This window comes from Oncorhynchus mykiss, chromosome 14, assembly GCF_057628025.1.
Source record: "Oncorhynchus mykiss isolate SJ-2025 chromosome 14, ASM5762802v1, whole genome shotgun sequence".
NCBI classification, from domain to species: Eukaryota; Metazoa; Chordata; class Actinopteri; order Salmoniformes; family Salmonidae; genus Oncorhynchus; species Oncorhynchus mykiss.
In genome coordinates this window covers 13,610,377-13,631,050 of record NC_143035.1, presented here as the reverse complement: position 1 = coordinate 13,631,050, position 20,674 = coordinate 13,610,377, and the positions used below count along the sequence as shown (strand labels likewise).

Sequence of the window (20,674 nt, the reverse complement as noted above, 5' to 3'; positions counted from 1 at the left end):
TCTGTGATAAGCAACTAATTACATGTTTCACACTCTGGTATAACCTGTGACAAAGACCTGTACATATATTGTGTTCATGATCATAATAATATTGATCCTATGTCATTTTGAGGAGCACATTTCCCACGCTCAGTGTGCATAAGGTAGACAACTAAAGAATAACAGCAACAATACATCAAGAAGTAGAACAAACTATCACAACACATAAAACCATTACCTACTAATGTAATAATATGTTGTTTTTAAGGGATCAAACATTAAAATCTAGCTTGAATAGGTGGAAGGATATTTACTGAATAGGCTCACTATTTACATGAGAGGACATGTGAAGTGCGCTAACCATCTGCTCATAATCAGTACCAACTTCTATTACAAACAGAACATTTCTGGTCTTGTCTTCTCTCTGAGTCTCATCTCATCACCATCGGTTTTGAAACAGTTGAATGGGAGCTCAAGCCTGAAGCAAGTCATTAACACGTACTTTTTAATTGATGCATTATTGGACCTCACATTATCAAACTACAGGGTTTTGATTAAGAGAGTGTCAAGTCTATAAGGTGTCAGTACGATTTCGTTGAAGTGTGAGGAGTGTGGTGCAATTTATTGGGGGGGACTTTAGTGTGCTTAAGGGGCCAGGGTACCATGTATAGGACTCAAGGATGGATGAGGACTCAGATGGATGTGTGGCATGATTTAGGTGTGTTTGTGTGTGCTACCCATGGCATCTGTGAAAGGGGGCAAAACATCTCTGTGTTGTCCTATGTGTTTAGTGACTAAGGAGATACTATTACATATAGATGTCCAACACTTTCTCATTCTCAAATGTTTCTATCCTGTCCATATTCTATTATAAACATATTTGTATACTGACTTTTTCTCTCTACCCAAACGGTGCATGTGCCCCTTTAATCTCCACATTCTCCACCTCTATCCCGGCCTTTGTGACTGCCGCACACCGGACTGCTGACCAGCACGAACTGACCGGGACGTTATTGTTCCTCTCCCATTCAGGGCAAACCCCGAACGCTGTGCACAGAGAAGACTGGCGTTCCATAGTTAATGCTGAGCTGGCGTATCGCGCAGTTTCGATGGAATGACCGGAAAGAACAGGAGCGCGCTGTTGGCCAGTGTTCTAGGTGGGAAAAAGTTATTGTGCGCGTACCAAAGGCCTGCACCATGGACGCGCTCCAGGGGGGGCGCTTCTCGTCACTCCGTATAAAACTGAAGCGCCAGGATCTCTTGAAGCTCAACGCGAGATAGCGTTAGGCGCGTGTCACTACCGAGCTCATCACGAATAAGTGCCAAACTAGGTAAGGTGCCAACTCCGTAACGCATTTAATGCAAATTATAGGGACAGTCAGTCAGATAGGCCATTGCAGGCTTATTCAAGACGCGTTTACACATTCATTTAAAACTCACCAAAAAGCACTAACCCTGAAACAACACGTTAACCTGCAGTGCACATTGCATAGATTGGCTACATAATGTATAGTAAGTAGACTCGTTTAACTGATCCGTGTCTCCATATTGCCTATTCTGGTGTAGCCTACAAACTTGGATGGACAATAAACGATGTGATGTTTTACCGTTAGTTCACAATAATTTCGATTTGTTGCGTATTATTTGTTTAATACGATTGGCTAAAACAGGGAGCGAGCTTGTTAGATACAATATCGTGTAGCTTTATCATAGATTCATTGATCGGCATTAGTATGAATTCAGCTCATTAGAGACTGTGCAGTGACATTTCTTCCAAATAGTGCATAGCGGATAGGAGAAGTGTTAAACGGGAAACATTTTAGAGAGGTTGTCTTCCAAGGCATGTTCACTTGAATACCAGTGTGAAGCCTTGATTATAGAATAACATAGAAGGTAATAAAATATAATATCATGTTACTCTGTCTGTGTGGATTGTTGGCGTTGAGGTGACTTATAGAGTGTAGGAGAGTTGAGGAGATTGTGTAATGGAACGTTTGACTCCTGCCTCTTAGGTGTAAAGATGTACAGAACCACTAGATCACCAATGATGCAATCCCTTGTCAACTCGGGAATGGGCGTGGCTCCTTTCTTCAAGGTAACACACCTTAGAGGAGCCACATACCTTTGCATAAGTGGGATGGGCTCTGTCACCTGAAATGTCCCTCTTCTCATCTTCCATTTATTCTCCCTCTCCCCACCCATCTCTCTCTGTAGGTGACTGTGTTCGAGCAGGAGCACTTCCAGGGCAAGTGCCAGGAGTTCACCTCTGAGTGCTGTAACATCCACGAGTGTGGTCTGGACATCATCCGCTCCATCAGAGTGGAGAGTGGGGCGTGAGTTTCACACTGTGTGTTTACGCCATCTGTTTAGTGGGAATGTTTATTTATGGACAGAGGAATCCAGGTGTGTAATCTGTCTGTCTGTGCGGATGAGCGAGTTATTTTGTTTATAGTGGCTGGTTCAATGTGGGTGTATAAGATGGTAGTTCAACGTGTAAAATATCTCTCCCACCCCACTGTAGCTGGGTGGGCTTTGAGCACCATGACTTCCAGGGCCAGCAGTTCATCCTGGAGAGAGGAGAGTACCCCCATTGGGACGCCTACAGCGGTTCCCTGTCCTACCACGTGGAGCGCCTCATGTCCCTGCGTCCCATCTACTGTGCTGTGAGTACCACAGTGTGTGAGATAGAGAAAGAGGAGATGTGAAAGAGAATCAATGCAGTTTTTTTTTATGTCTGCCAAACGGATACATTCTATTGAGGCCTTCCTTGAGAAACTCCCAAATTCTTGGAATATGGTCATATTTTTGTGTGTATGTGTAACCTTCCTCTATTTCACTCAGTCCCACATGAGCAGTCGTATGATGATCTTTGAGAGAGAGAACTTCATGGGCCGCAGTGTTGAGCTGTGTGACGACTACCCCTCCCTGCAGGCCATGGGCTGGTCCATGCCTGAGGTCGGCTCCATGCACGTGCAGTGTGGCGCGTAAGTTAACCTCTATTATTCACCACACACACACGCTACGTGTTAGCAAACAGCTGTGGTTTAATACTTTGCACACACGATCGATATGCTAAACCTCAGTGTTAAATGAATATCCCCTATCGCTATCCCCCAGCTTTGTGTGCTACCAGTACCCCGGCTACAGGGGCCAGCAGTACATCATGGAGTGTGAGAGACACAGTGGAGACTACCAGCACTGGAAGAACTGGGGCTCCCACTCCCAGACCCCCCAGATCCAGTCTATCCGCCGTATCCAGCATTAAGAGGGGCTAGAGGCTGAGAGGCCCAAGAACCGCAATCCCCAGCCCAGATGCTGCTTTACCCTTTACCCCCCCAACGGAAGACCAGCTGCCCCTAACTACCGACTCACCACATAACACTGACACACACAGCCGCTCCGAGGTACGATGAGACTATATCGCACCGGTAAAGCACAGGAACACACACACACACACTGACATGACTGACATAACAGTTTATTTTTTATCAGGGTAGAGCACCCACACACAGACACACACCTGCGCTGTACTACCTGAACCCCTGTCCAGGTCACCTGGGCTGAGCAGGGAGCCACACATCCTGCTCGAACCAGAGGTCAACGCATCAACAGGCACCAGTTTCAAGATGGCCACCACCGTAGTGCAGCCTTAATGTGATGTGTGTAGGAGGTTGAACCAAAGGTTAACTAATAAACTCATGTTCACTTCAGTCGCGCAGGCCTGTCCTATCATTATGCGGTGTGTGTGTAGGATAATCTATAATAAATACCATATGGGATTCAACATAGCAGCGTCTCAAGATGAGCTATTTGGGTCCAATGTAATAAGCCAAGGGCTTGTACACTGCATGTCAAACCCTCTGATAAACATAGATATAACTGAAAAACTACTTCAAATAAACCTGTTGCTTTTTTACAAAAAATGAATAGCCTTGCTGTATCCACTCAGATTACTGTCACCGCTTAAAGACACTACAACACCATGATAAACATCTCAGCTATTTAGGCTGCACTTAAAATATATTCACACAAGAACATCTTTAATCTGTTTTTTAAACAGAAAACAGTCAAACACCTGGGGAGGACAGTAATAATGACAAACATGATGTGATTCCATTCTAGAACAATCCAAAAGCAGAATCGGAAGATGTAGGCCTGTGATGATTGACACTCAACCAATGAAAGTCGTAAATTCCTGTGAAACTGAACTAACAGCAGTGTAAAACCTGATTTGTTGGCAACTCACAATGAAACATTTGGTACATGAATGAACCCAAACTCCTCTGCACAAGAGGCAAATATAGCTGGTGTTTTTCTACACGGGTCATTGAAAACTTTAACACAATGATGTTGTAAAGGTCTGGGCAGTGAGATGTAGACTTCAACAGAGCACAACTGAACCACAGTGTAAAACACGTTCATATTTGACGATCTAAGTGCTGAAAACTAGAACTCAAGCACAGAGCTCTAAAGACAAGGTGAGGTAGAAAAAAGGTACAACAAAAACGTCCCCATTTTTTAAAACATCCATTCGTCCTCTTTTGTTTAACAATTGGTAACTTGGAGGAACTCAACCACACAATCATGCTTCTCCATCAAGCAGAAATCTGTACATTCCTTGTCGTTATGCCACGGCTGTCTATGTGGCAGCCCCTCATTGATTCTGTACTGTGAGATGGTCCACACACAGCAGTTTGTCCATATCCCAGTCTCCTAGCAGGGGGGAGATGTTGGTCACACTAGGGAAACAGGTATAGGAGGGACATGGTCATAGTTAGTGTAAAAGCAAAGAAACCTCAGATTAGAGTTGAGTGTGATAATCTGATTGATAATGTAGACTACCGTGTGTATGCACTCAGTCAGAGCAGAGATGACATATATCCAATAAAAGGGGTGTGGTCCAACTCTCCTCCAATGACATCAATCTCCTCTTCCGCCTCAGAACCAAGCCCCTCCCCCCAGGAGCCAGGCAGTATGATAGGAGGGACTGGGGAGGCGCTAAAGCCCCCCAACACATCCACTTCCTCCTCTTCCTCCCAGCTTCCTGTTGACCCTTCGATGTCCACCTCTCGGATGGAACGTGAAGGATAGGAGACTGGAGGCTTTACTATCCCAGAATGCATCTGAACTGTGACCTTCCACGCTCCGATTTGGATTGGTGGGTTGTGGAGTTCGGTCTGTTTTTCTGCTCTGTCTGTCATCCATTCTTCTCCATCTCCATCTATATCAATACTTTCATCAGAATCATCTATCGCTCTGATGTCTTCAACATCTATTTTGTCCATCCGTGTCTCCCTCTCTTCTGTCTGATCGGTCTTTTGTGGTTTAAAAATAGCCCATCCCGTTTCCTCTCCATCTTTCATTCTGCACTGTGTCTGCAGGACTTCCCTGGTCTTCTGGAAGGCTGAGGAGGTTGTCACTTCTTTCCCAGACTCCTCTCTGTCCTCAGGGTGTAACTGCTCTCCACAGGCTGGGGCTTCTGGAACGGAGATGGGAGGGTGAGGTTCTGAGAGCGTTTGGACCAGTGGGACTACTTCTACTTCTGGACATGCACACTTGGTCTCTCTGTCTCCTTCCTTCCCTTCCACCTCTCCTCCTCTGACTCCTTTACTCTCCTACTCTTCTCCTTGCTGGGTCTGATCCTTTCTCCCACTCCAGCTGAGGCTTCTTCCCTCCTCCTCTTCTTCTGCTACTCTTCTTTGTTTCTGCCCCTCGGCTGGTCTGTTCTGCAGGGAGGCTGGTCTGTTCTGGTGGAACTGGAGCAGATGTAACCTTTGCACACACACCATTGACATTTCTCTTTCTGGGTGGTCTGCCTCTCCCTCTCTTCACAATAGCCACTGCCCCAGACACTCCCCTCACAACCTCCTCGCCCTGTCTGATTGGCTGGGCACTCTGACCTCTGAGCTTCTCTGGGGTTCTGATTGGGCTGATCGGGGGATTGGGTAGGGGTGGGGTTTTCTTGGTAGTGTCAGACTGCTGCTGGCCGGGCCTTGGTCTGAGAGATAACAACATTGACTATAATTAGACCACTCAGCCATAAAACACCTATACAAATTATACACGGCTAACAATTTACTGAAGAATGCATGAAGTATACTGAGTAAATAGTAGCAGATGTTTCATAACATCAAATGTTGAGGAAAGACTCTCACCTGAGATTTGATCTTCTCAGCCGACCGACCTGATTGGGCAGTTTGCTAGTGGTAGGCGTTTCCCTGGCAGCATCCTCGGGTTGGCATAGCTCCTCGCCTGTACGGACAGACACACACAGCAACACATCATCCACATCCGGCAACGGACCACTCACAATCTTGCAGTTCCTCGCATTCATGGAGTACCCTTTCTTTATCCTCCTCTTCTTCTTGATCAGTAGTCTGGTCCTGTCTATGTTCCTCTCCTCATGACATTTCTTGGGCCTGACTTTAGGTTGGATGTTGATCTCGGCTCGCAACCGTCTTCTGGTCATCACCCTCCTCTCTTCCCCTGGGCTGGGTGGCAGACTGGTAGGGGGTAGAGCTAAGGTGGGCTGGACACTGTTAGGAGTTGAGTATGGAAGAGGTGATGTGTGAGAGAGAGGAAGGTGTGTGTTTGCGGGGTGTGTGACTGTGCTACACTGCTCTACGTGGGCTGTGTATGTGTAGCTGGGTTCTGGTTGAGGCATGTATACCTGGGCCACGTGTGTGTTACTCTGCCCAGCGTTAGAGGGGTGTTTATAGGCTGTGTGTGTGTAGCTCTGCTCTTCTCTGACTTGAGTGCTCTGAGTTCTGTGTTCAGCTGTGCTGGTCACCATCTGGGCTCCACTATAGTTCCTGAGAGCGGTGTAAGGCTCCGAGAGGCTGGCTGTGCTTCGAGACCCCTCTCCCTCTCCCTGTGCCACTGGGTTGGATGCTGCCACCTGCTGCTCAAACAACCTGAGGAAGTGGTCCTGGATGTCACTCAGCTCACCCTCCACATGCTGCTGCAGCCCCACTTCTGAGGAAGACTTGGCACTTCCAGAACGGTCACCCGCACCGGTCACCTCGGTAACAGCGTCCATGGCGCTAGGAGCCGATCCTGGCAACCACCACAGGTGAAGTCTAGGCCCATCATGATGTCCTCCAGCAGGCGGTCAAACTGCTCGACAGAGTCCTCCTGGGGAGGGGGGGGGCAGAAGGGGGAGGGGGGCAGTGTGGACGAGGGACAGGGAAAGGGTCAGGTTAGGGGCAGGGAGATGGGGACGAAGGCTCGGACCCACCACTTCCACAGTCTTGCTCTCAGTCTTGCTCTCTGGGACACCTCCATCACCCCCTGCTCAACCTCAGACCCCTCTTCAGGACTCCTCTCACTCTACTACCTCCTTCTCTCAGCCTCCTGGCTCTCCTCTCAGTTCCCCCCCTCTTAGATCCCCCCCACCCGCCTCCTCCGGCCCTGCCTCCCTCTCAGGTTCTCCTCCTGTGGTTGGGAGGGATCGAGGAAGTAACTGATACTTCAGGTAGTAAAGTTATAGTTACAAAGTAACATAAAATTGAGGCCACCAAAACGGGAGAAGATATGAGGGATGAAATTCCAAATTGAAGTTGGAATTTTTAAAACATGTTTAGCCCAACTTATCTTAAAACTTTTATTCCACGTAGGAAAATCTAAAAAAATGGAGACCACCATATTCATGTGAGTTCATAACGACAGATTTCCTAATATAATGTGTACGATATAGGGACTGGGCTGCATAAGTAAGTCTGGAGATACCTTCAGCTTTAGAAAGCAAACTCGATCTTTCAAGGATAAATCCGTCTGCATCCAATGGTTCAACTTCTTTTTTTTCTTCTTTCAATAATAGGTATACAATTTAATGAGCATCTTTCTTGTTGATCCTTAGATATATGGTAATCCCAAGGTATGTTACTTTTTCCTTGACTGGAATATTGCATATAGAGGGTATCACACAGTCTTTAACAGCAAACAACTCACACTTATTAAGGTTTAGGCAAAGACCAGATGCTTTGGAAAATATATTTATCACATCGAGTGTGTAGTACTGTATGCTGCAGCTCAGCGGAGCCACGTCAGTCAGGGTTAACAGCGCGGGCGCACATCATGACAAGTGACGTGAGGTTCAACAAGGAACAGCAGCACTAGCTAGCTAGCTTTATAATTCTCACTCAACATTATTATTTGCGTGGTTCTTTGTATCCTGAACGCCCACAGTCCTACCAATCATTACAGCAAGGAAGAGACATCCATTGCATCCAACAGTTTAAGAGAGAGGATCCATCAATGTGCTTTCTATCTTGAGTACGTAGCTAGCAGACTAACAGACTTAACACGCTAGTTTACTGTCTAGACACGATTCTACTGTCAGAATGCCAGGTAAATGGGCGAACATTTTGCAAAAACTAGGAAATAGAAAGGGGTATAATGTAATGTATTAGCATCGTGGGAGATGACAGAAAAGGTTGTAGGTATATTGCAGAGGAAAAATGCGGGCCCACCACGCCGATCTTATTTCTCATTCACAAACGGAGAAACAAGAGAAATGCTGCTCCATTTTCTAATGCAAGAACATTGTTTGATTCAGGAACTACATTTGTATGAGAATAACAGTTAAACAATCAGCCTTACAGATCGCTTCACATTTTGCATGCCACTCCATCATTGCAACTAGATCACCTGGGATGCATTGAAGACATTGCAAAGAAAGGAATCAATTTCCCCAGAACAAAATGCACAGCGCTCATGAAGTTATAGGGCTCGCAGTGCATGAGGAACTAATAAATAAAATTGTGAACGAGTCTAACTCGTTGATTATTGATGAAAGTACAGACGTCACAACCAAGAAGCAACTGCAGCTTCTATGGGGATCACCAACATGTACCTCCTTTGGCCCCTCACTGGCAGGAACCCTGTTTCTGAGTGTCCCATAAAGTCCAAGAAATGGCTTCAACCTGGTAGTGGGGCTCCTGGTTGGCCTAACCCAGCACTATCTGTCTGTTCCTCTACTCTCTGTAGAGCAACATATGGGTAATGGCAGCAGCAGCACCAACTTGTGTGGGGATCACTTCATCCTAGATGGATGGCTACTACCAAACTAGCACTACTGTTTTGGTGTACTTATCTCTACACATTAATTTAAATGTATTATGAAATCAAATCCAAAAAGCAAATTGTTGGGGATTTTAGTTTTTCATACTCCAGTTTAAAGGAATACAATTATTTTAGAGCAATGTGACTTGTATTAACACTATTTCACAATGATTAACATTGTGTTAACACCATTTCACAAGAAAGTTTTCTGAAACAAAAAACCATACCTCTTAACCATTCACTATCAATCATTTCAATAGTTCAGATTAAATAATTTAATGAAATGAACCAATAAAAAGGGAAAAATGCAGAAAATCAATTTGACCATAAGTATTTAGATTGCACATTTATCCAATAGTTGTCTCCATAATGACAAACTCCTCTAGCTGCTGAAAAAAAAAGTTGGGCAAGTTTTCAGGCCTTTTGGGTGGGTTTTGAGTGGTCATTGGATTACACATTTTAGCTTGACCTGGCAACACTGCTAAATGGGTTGCCACAAATGCATCTGTAGAGAAAATCCATACGGTCTATGAAAATTCTTTATTAATTAATTAACTGTAGATCTAGGCCAGACCTACTGGAATTTAAATCATGAAATAAATTCACCGTCACTGACAGACAGTTATACAGGGCTAATAAATCTAGATTAAGACATTAGAGCATTGTAGACTATTTATAGCCTAGTAATGGTCCAGACTCCAGGTTCTCATAATCTGCACATTATATATACATAGCCCAAGTGGCTGTTGAATAGAACAGACATAGGGACACAATTGAGTCAAAGACAGAAGCCCCTGGGAGTCACATGCAGATCTAATCATGATCTGATAATGAACTTCACCGCAAATTCCACAGGGAGATTCTAAAAACCTTTGATCCACCTTCAAATAGAATCCTATGGCACAGGCAGAATTCATCCAAATTCCACGACTCAGGTTCAAAGGGTTCCATTCCCAGTGTATTCCATAGGGTCAGTGAAAAGGACTGGGTTTGAGGGTGAGGTATCCTTGTGCGGTTTGGGTCTAGGCCAACGTTCCTCGAATTTCTCAAAGAAGAGTGGATCGGTGAATGGCCCAGAGTAGATAATGTGCTGGATTAGGTAGATGATTGCCACAACCATTGCACTGATCAGAAAGAACGGTATGAGCGGCCGCAGGTGAGCCCACACGACCCCCACCTCATATACCAATGATCCCAACCCACCTTGGTTACCAGTGTGAGTGGTGCGGCGAGACGAGTCTGGGAACATGGTGGGCGAACCATCCTGCGTGTTGGAAGACGGGGAAGAGAGGTTATCCATAGTGGAGTAGTAGAATGAAGAGTGATGCAAAACTCTTTCAATATTTAAGTTATTTTTAGCCTGTGATGTCTCCAGTTAGGCTAATCATCCATGGAAAAAATAAATGCAAAGAACATTCTGTAGTTCAAGTCACTAATCTCTTGCACCACACACTTCCTGTGCTCAGTAGCTGTTGCTCTCTCACACAGACACTAGTTACCCCCAGTGCTTGTCAATAGTCCATGGCTGGTAAGGTTTTGCTCTTTGCTCCAAGTTTGACTTGAAGACTTGAATCTTCATGGGTCTGAAGTCAACATGTTTAAATCCTTACTAACATGCCATCTGGAGCAGGTGGTGTTCCCTCTTTCTCAATCTGTTCTTTAGTTTTCCTTCTCCTGCCCTGCTGTGTGGATTCTGGAGAAACATGACACTGCGCATGATTGAGAGAGTAAATGAAGGAGAGTGGCATCTTTAAATAGCTCTAGTTCTACCAAGTGACAGGAGAGTGTGCAACAGGGGAGCAAGGAGAGAGAATCTGCTGTATTAAGTGCCCTCAAATTTAGGGAGAGACACATAGGCTACATGCATACCGTACACACACTAACACTTATTCGCTCTCATACGCTCACACAGGGACAGACCTAATGATTTGGAGGCCCTAGGGGGAAGAATCATTTTTAGGACCCATGTCGGTATATTTAAAAAATATTTGATAAACCATAGATTTTGGCCTTACTGCTAGTCAAAAGGAAGTGTTTAGAAGTGTCCTATACCCGAGATATAAGCTCAGAATATTTTTTTTATACCGTGGAAATGCCCTATTCACTTCCACTCATTTTTCGGCCCGGTACTGGGTTACCTTCAGACGAGCCCGTGACACTTGTTGGGGTCATAGAGCAAAACGGAGAACACCAGTATTCGGGAGTTTCAATTTCTAGGGTAAACCGTTCAAACGTTACAGACGTTTTCGTGATGTCTCCTGGCCTGACAAACATGGCTGTAGCGCTGACGTCGGCAGATGCAGTGGATTGAGACGCAGCCCATGTTGAAAAAAACATCTCTATTTTTAACAGATTAAGGGGCTCGAGCTGAGAATTGTTCTATGCCCAGCTCATGAGGCCCCCTCCGCCTAATGGCAAGTCTGCCAGTGCACTCACACACACTTGAGGCTTCATGATCCATCCTACAGCTGTAGTTAAATTGCATAAGCTGTAAGGCAAAGAGATGTCTGGAATACTGATAAGGGTTTACGAGGGGACATTGAGACACTTTAAAGCGCTCATGTTCATTGGTCACATCCACCCTGGTATCGTCTCACAGCGTGAGACATGAGTCAAAGGCTGAGCACATATTGAACACTCAAATTTCATCGGTGGTCAAAATGTTCCCCAGGGTCACGTTAGCCTGTTAGGTCACATACAGCAATGTCTAGGACTTACTGGCCAAGGAGTAGACTCAAAAACAAATGCAGAGGGGTAGAAACACCTTTCAGGCATCTCAAATGTAGTAGATGCAAATTAACTGTGAGTGGGGCACAAGACTGAGCAGACCACCCCTAGCTCAAGGCTTCATGGTTATTAAGGCGTGAATGTGTGTGTTTGAGTTAGGGTGTCTTTTTACCCAGACAAACTACAGAGTACTCCTTTAATTAGACGTGTTTATCCCAAGTACACATCTCTAGCTGTCACACATGCACACAAATCTAATCTGGTCTGAGAAAATATCTTTATTTTATAAAACAGTATTGCCAGTTACATATTCTTAGTGAAAAAGAAACTTTTCAGAGCCAAGGCAGGTATGTTCATCATCATTGTACATGAATAGGCAATAATAACAAGAAATTATGCATGTGGAATTGGTCTCTTGCCATTCAAAGAAAGTGGTAAAAACAGAATAAAAAGTATAACAGGTTGCATATGCTTCACCCATCACTCTCAACAACCATTCCCAAATCAGAAAACAAAATATTAAAAACACAGGCACAAAATTAAGTCAAAGCACAAAGAACAGGATCTTCTATACCAAAATGTGCTTTTAGTGTTTTCCCCTTAGCCTGGTCCCGCTGTGTCTACACCCGAGTCACCTCTGAGGAAACCAATACTCTCAATACGTAACAAGTGTCATTTATAGAGAAGACCAACATCATTCTCCTTTTCAACCATTGTCATTGGTCCATATCAGCGGCACATTGCTCTGTCCGGTGTAACAGTAAGTACTGACTGTGCGATTAGCGTTATAGGTGGTTCAGAGAACTGTCTTTTATTAAAACAGACACGAATAATGTCTAACATGCAGAATAAAGAATCTTGTGAGTTCTATGCAATACATTTCTAAACAACCCATCCGATTGAATAAGCCCCAGGTCTGTAGTGGGGTTCTGTATAGTAGTGTGGGGGATGAGTTCCTAGTGTTGTAGTTTAGTGTTGGAACGTTATCTAGTGTATGGACAATGTAGGACTAAGAGCTGTGGTGCTTTTTAACAGTGTGTGAACTCTAGTATTCCAGCTACCTGCACAGCAGAAGCTAAATCCACACAGCCATAGTTAACATTTCAGGAGGGAAAGACGGCAGTCTAACGGTCATATCTTTACATTAGGGGAAACAGACACGGGAAAAAAAATCACCCAACAAAAGATGCAGTTGGTAAATCTGTAAAAGCCACAATTGAAAAGAACAGACAAAATAAATATTTGCCACAAGAGTAGAAAAACGCATGAAAAGCACAAAATGAAATCCTTTAAAATAAAACGGTCATATGGGTTTTGTTCGTTAACGAAGCTCTCACACACACATCCATCTCACACAGATCTCCTGTATGGCACTCACACAAACACTGACCTTAAACTCTCCCAACTAACCCAAAACCAACCAGACGAAGATAACTAGAAGAGATTAAAATAACTCATAGAAACATTCTGAATCTATGAGGCCGAGCCCCATTGGTCCACCAGTCACTTCCCACTCACCAATCCCAATCTGGGCACTATTTAAATTAAAATCAACCTTGAAGGCAGACACCTCCCTTACCAATCAAACATGTCCTCTTTTTATATACATACCCTACAGATATTTAAAAATAAATTCATCTCAGGATGCAGGTGATGGCAGCAATCTGATTCACGACAACACACATGGATCAGTATGAGGACGATAAATCTAACGAACGACAGGGAACGCTCACTGAGCCAAATTTTGGATGTAAGTAACCATAGAAACAACAGAAATAAACAATGATTGTCAAACAAAGATGATTGCCTTGAAAAAGGGAATATCAATAAAACTTTAGATATATTTCTGATGCTACTATGATCCGTGTGTGTGTGTGTGTGGTGTCAGTTTGAGTGTTAGATTTCTGATTGCAACACAACTGCTTTCTTTGGATCCCAACCCTCATCTTCATAACCACAGACTTGTGATGGAAGGAGTGAAAGAGGGGGATGAGAGCAAGTCTGTGGGTCTCTCCTCAGTAGCAGTGGTAGGGCAGGGGCAGCTCACTCTGGGTGATGCACACTATCAGTTTTTCTGGAGGGAGAAGAGAATGACAGGCAATACATTTGATTAGTGCATGTGTTTATACTTCAAAGAGTAAAATGCAAACAGTACACTCAAGTGGACTCTGTGGTGCAAGTATGTGAGTATACACAATATGCCAAAATGCAAGTGCCTACGGTATATTGTTAAGGTATATGATACAGCGTAATACACAAGTCCACATAGCATACCAGTGTGAAAGACTCTTGGGTATTCAATGTTTCCCCTGTATTCATCATTGCGCCAAATAGTATACACTGAGTGTACAAAACTTTAAGAACACCTTCCTAATATGGAGTTCCACCTCCCCCTTTTGCCCTCAGAAAAGCCTCAATTCATCAGGGCATGGACTCGACAAGGTGTCAAAAGCGTTCCACAGGGATAGTTGCCCATGTTGACTCCAATGCTTCCCACAGTTTTCAAGTTGGCTTGGATTTAACAGGTGACATCAATAAGGGACATCATAACTCACCTGGTCAGGCTCATGAAAGAGAAGGTGTTCCTAATGTCTTGTACATTGAGATATATACACACACACACAAAACAAAAATAAACACAACATGCAACAATTTCAAAGAATCTGAGTTAGTTCATCAGTCAATTTAAATAAATTCATTATGTCCTAACCTATGGATTTCACATGACTAAGCAGGGGTGCAGCCAGCCAATCAAGAGAGCTTTATTACAGACAGAAATACTAAGTTTCATCGGCTGCGGTTGTGAGACTGGTTGGACTTACTGCGAAACTAAAATTATATTTAGGCGGCTTATGGTAGAGAAATTAACATTAAATTCTCTGGCAACAGTTCTGGTGGACATCCTTGCAGTCAGGATGCAAATTGTATGCTCCCTCAATTGGAGACATTTGTGGCATTGTGTTGTGTGACAACACCGCACATTTTAGAGAGACCTTATTGTCCCCAACACAAGGTACACCTGTGTAATGATCATGCGGTTTAATCAGCTTCTTGATATGCCACACCTGTCAGGTGGATGGATTATCATGGCAAAGGAGAAATGCTCACTAATAGGGAAGTAAACATTTGTGCACCAAATGAGAGAAATCATCTTTGTGTGTATATGGAACATTTTTGGGATCTTGTATTTCAGCTTATGAAACCAACACTTTAAAATCATACGTTATATTTTTGTTCAACGTGTGTGTAATATCTAGTGACAAGAAAAGGTATCTGAACCCTTTGGAATTACCTGGATTTCTGCATAAATTGGTCATCAAATTTGATCTGTGATCATCTAAGTCACAACAATAGACAGTGTGCTTAAACTAATAACACAAATGATTGTATTTGTCTTGTCTATTGAATAGATAATTTAAACACTCACAGTGTCGGTTGGGAAAAGTATGTAAACCCCTAGGCTAATGACTTCTCCAAAAGCTCATTGGAGACGTTGGTTAGAGCTGCCCTGCCCTGTTAAAAAAACCTCACAATTGGAGTTTGCTATTCACAAGAAGCATTGGCTGATGTGAATCATGACGCGATCAAAAGAGATCTCAGAAGACCTAAGATTAAGAATTGTTGACTTGCATAAAGCTGGAAAGGGTTACAAAAGTATCTCTAAAAGCCTTCATGTTCATCAGGGTAAGCCAAATTGTCTGTAAATGGAGAAAGTTCAGCACTGTTGCTACTCTCCATAGGAGTGGCCGTCCTGCAAAGATGACGGCAAGAGTACAGCGCAGAATGCTCAATGAGGTTAAGAAGAATCCTAAAGTGTCAGCTAAAGACTTACAGAAATATCTGGAACATGCTAACATCTCTGTTGACGAGTCTACGATACGTAAAACACTAAACAAGAATGGTGTTCATGGGAGAACACCACGGAAGAAGCCACTACTGTCCAAAAAAAAAACATTGCTACACGTATGAAGTTCGCAAAAGTACACCTTGATGTTCCACAGCGCTACTGGCAAAATATTCTTTGGACAGATGAAACTATAGAGAGTTGTTTGGAAGAAGAAAAAAAAGCACAGCACACCAACATCAAAACCTCATCCCAACTGTAAAGTATTGGTGGAGGGAGCATCATGGTTGGGAATGCTTTGCTGCCGCAGGGCCTGGATAGCTTATTGTTGACGGAAAAATGAATTCCCAAGTTCATCAAGACATTTTGCAGGAGAATGTTAGGCCATCTGTCCGCCAATTGAAGCTCAACAGAAGTTGGGTGATGCAACAGGACAACGCCCCAAAACAGAAGTAAATCAACAGAATGGCTTCAACAGAAGAAAATACGCCTTCTGGAGTGGCCCAGTCAGTTCTGCCCTCAAACCGATTGAGATGCTGTGGCATGACCTCAAGAGAACAGTTCAGACATACCAAGAATATTGCTGAACCGCAACGGTTTTGTAAAGAGGAATGGTTCAAAATTCCTCCTGACCGTTGTGCAGGTCTGATCTGCAACTACAGAAAACGTTAGGTTGATGTTATTGCTGCCAAAGGAGGGTCAACCAGCTAAATCCAAGGGTTCATACTTTTTCCACCCTGCACTGTGAATGTTTACACAGTGTGTTCAATAAAGACATGAAAACATAAAATTGTGTGTTAAAGCAGACGGTCTATTGTTGTGACCTAGATGAAGATCAGATACATTTATGACCAATTTATTCAGAAAATCAGGTATTTCCAAAGGGCTCAAACTTTCTTGCCACTGTACGCATGTACAGTTGAAGTCGGAAGTTTACATACACCTTAGCCAAATACATTTAAACTCAGTTTCACAATTCCTGACATTTACCCCTAGTAAAATTGCAAATTAGGTCAGTTATGATCACAACTTTATTATAAGAATGTGAAATGTCAGAATAATAGTAGAGAATGATCTATTTCAGCTTTAATTTCTTTCATCACATTCCCAGTGGGTCAGAAGTTTACATACAATCAAATAGTATTTGGTAGCATTGCCTTTAAATTGTTTAACTTGGGTCAAATGTTTCAGGTAGCCTTCCACAAGCTTCCCACAATAAGTTGGGTGAATTTTGGCCCATTCCTTCTGACAGAGCTAGCGTAACAGTCAGGTTTGTAGCCCTCCTTGCTCGCACACGCTTTTTCAGTTCTTCCCACATTTTCTATAGGATTGAGGTCAGGGCTTTGTGATTGCCACTCCAATACCTTGACTTTGTTGTCCTTAAGCCATTTTGCCACAACTTTGGAAGTATGCTTTGGGTCATTTGTCCATTTGGAAGACCCATTTGCAACCAAGCTTGAACTTCCTGACTGATTTCTTGATGTTGCTTCAATATATCCACATAATTTCCCTCCTCATGATACCATCTATTTTGTGAAGTACACCAGTCCCTCCTGTAGCAAAGCACCCCCACAACATGATCCCCATGCTTCACAGTTGGGATGGTGTTCTTCAGCTTGCAAGCCTCCCCCTTTTTCCTCCAAACATAACAATGGTCATTATGGCCAAACAGTTCCATTTTTGTTTCATCAGACCAGAGGACATTTCTCCAAAAAGTACGATCTTAGTCCCCATATAGTAGTCTGGCTTTTTTGTGGCTTCTTCCTTGCTGAGCTGCCTTTTAGGTTGTGTTGATATAGGACTTGTTTTACTGTGGATACAGATACTTTTGTACCCGTTACCTCAAGCATCTTCACAAGGTCATTTGCTGTTGTTCTGGGATTAATTTGCGCATTCATCTCTGGGAGACAGAACGCATCTCATTCCTGAGCGGTATGACGGCTGCGTGGTCCCATGGTGTTAATATTTGCGTACTATTGTTTGTATAGATGAACGTGGTACCTTCAGGCATTTGGAAATTGCTCCCAAGGATGAACCAGACTTGGATGCCCATAATTTTGTTTTTGAGGTCTTGGCTGATTTCTTTTGATTTTCCCATGATGTCAAGCAAAGAGGCACTGAGTTTGAAGGTAGGCCTTGAAATACGTCCACAGGTACACCTCAACTTGACTCAAATTATGTCAATTATCTTATCAGAAACTTCTAAAGAAATTACATCATTTTATGGAATTTTCCAAGCTGTTTCAAGGCACAGTCAACTTAGTGTATGTACACTTCTGACCCACTGGAATTGTGATAGTGAATTATAAGTGAAATAATCTGTCAGTAAACAATTGTTGGAAACATTACTTGTCATGCACGAAGTGCATGCCCTAACATACTTGCCAAAACTATAGTTTGTTAACAAGAAATTTGTGGAGTGGTTGAAAAACGAGTTGACTAACCTAAGTGTTTGTAAACTTCCGACTTCAACTGTGTGTGTGTGTATGTGAGATATATAATGTATGTGGACACCTGCTCGTCGAACATTTCATTCCAAAATCATGGGCATTAATATGGAGTTGGTCCCCCTTGATGCTATAACATCCTGCATCCTTCTGGGTAGGCTTTCCACTAAATGTTGGAACATTGCTGCAGGGACTTGCTTCCATTCAGCCAAAAGATCATTAGGGAAATGGGCACTGATGGGCGATTAGGCCTGGCTCGCAGTTGGCGTTCCAATTCATCCAAAAGGTGCTCGACGGGGTAGAGGTCAGGGATTTTTTTTTGCCATTGCTGGATTACTGACAGGGCACATGCCCATTGCTTTTGTTATGTTTGAGCATAAGAACACAAATGGCCATGGCAAAATGTGCAGAATTGGAAATAGGAAATTAACTTTCACACAGCAATATTCTCTCAGCGCCATTGGAAAATGTATACAATTAGAGAATATATATATATATTTTTTAAACTAGGGGAAACACTGATGGTATTGTATACAACTAGAGTATTCATACCGCTGAACTTCAGTTTTCACTGCACACTATACTGTCTACAAAACCAAGGTACTGAAATAATACAATATTGACAAAGTGTTACAGCAAAGGTAGGTAATAGGTATCAGAGACAAAGGATGGCGATAGAGTCCATGCAGGACAAGAGGTGAAACGTACCATGCTGTTACATGCAGAGGGGGAGAGGGGGGCTAACCATCGTAGGAGTCCAACAGAGGCAGTGAACCCTTTCTGCCTCCATACACCCCACGCTGAGACAGAACGAGAAAGACAGAGAAAGAGCGGGAGATTGTGAAAGTGAGAAAGATACCGTGAGTAGAGACGGCGGTCGTCAACCGAAAGAAAAGACGTTTTAAAAAAGGTGTGAAGGAGAGAGAACGGATTAAAAGACAAGTGTGTTTAAGTTCAAGAAACAATGTGTACAGGACAGGACAGGGGTGTGTCTTACCTGTAAAGTGTCTGTGGCGTTGAGGGTGTTGTCCAGAGTGTGTCTCCTCTCCCTCTGGTCCAGTGTAGAGTAGGCTTCTAAGATGTAGGGAGGAAGAGCATAAATCACTGATAAAAATAAAAAAGTATGAGCTGGACTTAACTTTGTCAGGGTTTTTATGGATCCTCACCAGGCCCTAGGTCATTCAGTGGAATCATGTCCCTCTTCTCCCCTGTAGAAAAAAACAAAAGCCATTACATTCTGTTTGCTTCCCTAAAATTCCTACATTTTATGTCTAGCTTTAACTTGCTATTAAGGTACAAGTGTGGTGCAAATACAAACTCTATTCCAAAAGTCACCTCTGTCTAGCAGTGGCATGGTAGTATCCTCGTAGGTCCCATTGGTGCGTGTAGAGGGGCCGTTGGCGGGGGGGTTGAGGTTCACCATGAAGTCGGTCTTCTTCCAGCCGTCCTTCTCCAAGGGGCGCCGCAGATCCTTGTGCCCCCAGACCAGCTGTAACACCTGGCCTGCCCCACGCACCTCCCGCTCAGACCGCTTACTGCAGGACCAAGAGACATACACTCCATTAGACATGTAATGTATGAACACTGACCTATCCGTCACAAACGGCAACAATATAACACGTTAATGAGCAGCTCAGTTCCACACGCAAACACACTCTCACCCATCCTTGTTGATGAGTACCAGTCTCTCGATGCCTTGGGAGGCCCTAAGGGTCTTGGCGGCCTCCAGGCTGTTGCCCAGCACCTCAGTGAGCGTGCTCAGTACAGACACCACCGTCTCCTCAGACAGAGGTCGTGCCGACTGGCTCTGGCCACCCGGCAGGTCTGCCACCAGGTGGGGCACAGCGTGCTTACCTAGGGGAGGGCAATACATCCACTCTTTAGTGTATCTGGAAAAGAATTATAAATTCTATCTGATAATGAAAAACATATTTCCTCATGAAATTGTCATAACATACGATATCTGATACACCAACTTACCGAGCAGCTCGCGGTTGCGATGGTCGATGGCCAGGTTCCTCAGGGCTCCCGACATGGCTCTGACCACGCGGTCGTTCCCATGAGCCAGCAGCTCTGCCATCATGGGCAGGCCCTTCTCCAGACGCACCGTGGCCCGGATATAGCGACCATACTGAGGGACAGAGAGGGAGGGAGGGAGAGGGAGTAATCTGCGACCAACGCCATTGGGGTCATGCTATGGATCAGAAAATGATAGGCAAGACAAGGAGATTCAGGGAAAGGTGAGAGGTCAAAGGCTGTCCACTCACAGTCCAGCGTCCGGCACACAGGTTCTGTACAGCCCCGGCTGCGGCCTCCAGCACTGAGGGGTTCTGGCTCTCTCTCAGCAGCGACGTGTACACACGCACCACCTCTGGCTGGAACAGCAGCTCGTAGCCTGGTAGGAAGAGGGATTTCAGTAACTGATTCTGTGTCCACTGTGTTTTCGTATGGTGTTTTGACTTACCTTTGGCAGGCATTGTCCTCTTCGGAATATCAACCTGGTCCACACTCCCGTCATCCGCATCCTTCTTACCTGGAGAAAGAGAGGATGATGAGTGGGGATGAGGAGAGGACAAAACGATCTAGATCTCATTCTGATTGAGGTAGATTTAAA

At 44.1% G+C, this 20,674-nt stretch overlaps 3 protein-coding genes across 20 annotated transcripts in view; 1 reads left to right on the top strand and 2 right to left on the bottom strand.

Annotated features, from left to right (window-relative positions):
* The first annotated feature begins 934 nt into the window (after positions 1 to 934).
* Positions 935 to 3,689, top strand: LOC110488846 (beta-crystallin A1-2-like). The gene is made up of 6 exons (XM_021561269.3): positions 935 to 1,310; positions 1,992 to 2,074; positions 2,194 to 2,312; positions 2,501 to 2,642; positions 2,821 to 2,963; positions 3,097 to 3,689. The coding sequence occupies exons 2-6, from the start codon at positions 2,000 to 2,002 to the stop codon at positions 3,242 to 3,244; spliced, it is 627 nt and encodes a 208-aa protein (XP_021416944.1). The 5' UTR covers positions 935 to 1,310; positions 1,992 to 1,999; the 3' UTR covers positions 3,245 to 3,689.
* Positions 3,690 to 3,998: 309 nt separating this feature from the next.
* LOC110488844 (uncharacterized) lies at positions 3,999 to 10,711 on the bottom strand. Its single transcript, XM_021561267.3, has 3 exons — positions 10,246 to 10,711; positions 6,135 to 7,113; positions 3,999 to 5,977 (listed from the first exon to the last, which is right to left on the bottom strand). The coding sequence occupies exons 2-3, from the start codon at positions 7,016 to 7,018 to the stop codon at positions 5,587 to 5,589; spliced, it is 1,275 nt and encodes a 424-aa protein (XP_021416942.3). The 5' UTR covers positions 7,019 to 7,113; positions 10,246 to 10,711; the 3' UTR covers positions 3,999 to 5,586.
* A 1,318-nt stretch (positions 10,712 to 12,029) lies between these two features.
* The window catches only part of LOC110488843 (catenin delta-1), a 40,202-nt gene continuing 31,557 nt past the window's right edge, over positions 12,030 to 20,674 (bottom strand). For 8 of the 18 annotated variants that reach the window (XM_036942986.2, XM_090198386.1, XM_036942985.2 and 5 more), the window contains 9 exons: positions 20,525 to 20,593; positions 20,328 to 20,455; positions 20,041 to 20,191; positions 19,722 to 19,914; positions 19,396 to 19,595; positions 19,227 to 19,268; positions 19,058 to 19,134; positions 18,806 to 18,860; positions 12,030 to 13,843 (listed from right to left, as the gene is read on the bottom strand). In XM_036942986.2, the coding sequence (XP_036798881.1) occupies positions 13,785 to 13,843; positions 18,806 to 18,860; positions 19,058 to 19,134; positions 19,227 to 19,268; positions 19,396 to 19,595; positions 19,722 to 19,914; positions 20,041 to 20,191; positions 20,328 to 20,455; positions 20,525 to 20,593 (974 nt within the window). In that variant the 3' untranslated portion in view covers positions 12,030 to 13,784. Of the gene's footprint in view, positions 13,844 to 18,768; positions 18,861 to 19,057; positions 19,135 to 19,226; positions 19,269 to 19,395; positions 19,596 to 19,721; positions 19,915 to 20,040; positions 20,192 to 20,327; positions 20,456 to 20,524; positions 20,594 to 20,674 lie in introns of all 18 variants that reach the window. The other 10 variants (XM_090198389.1, XM_090198387.1, XM_090198388.1 and 7 more) reach the window with 2 other exon arrangements.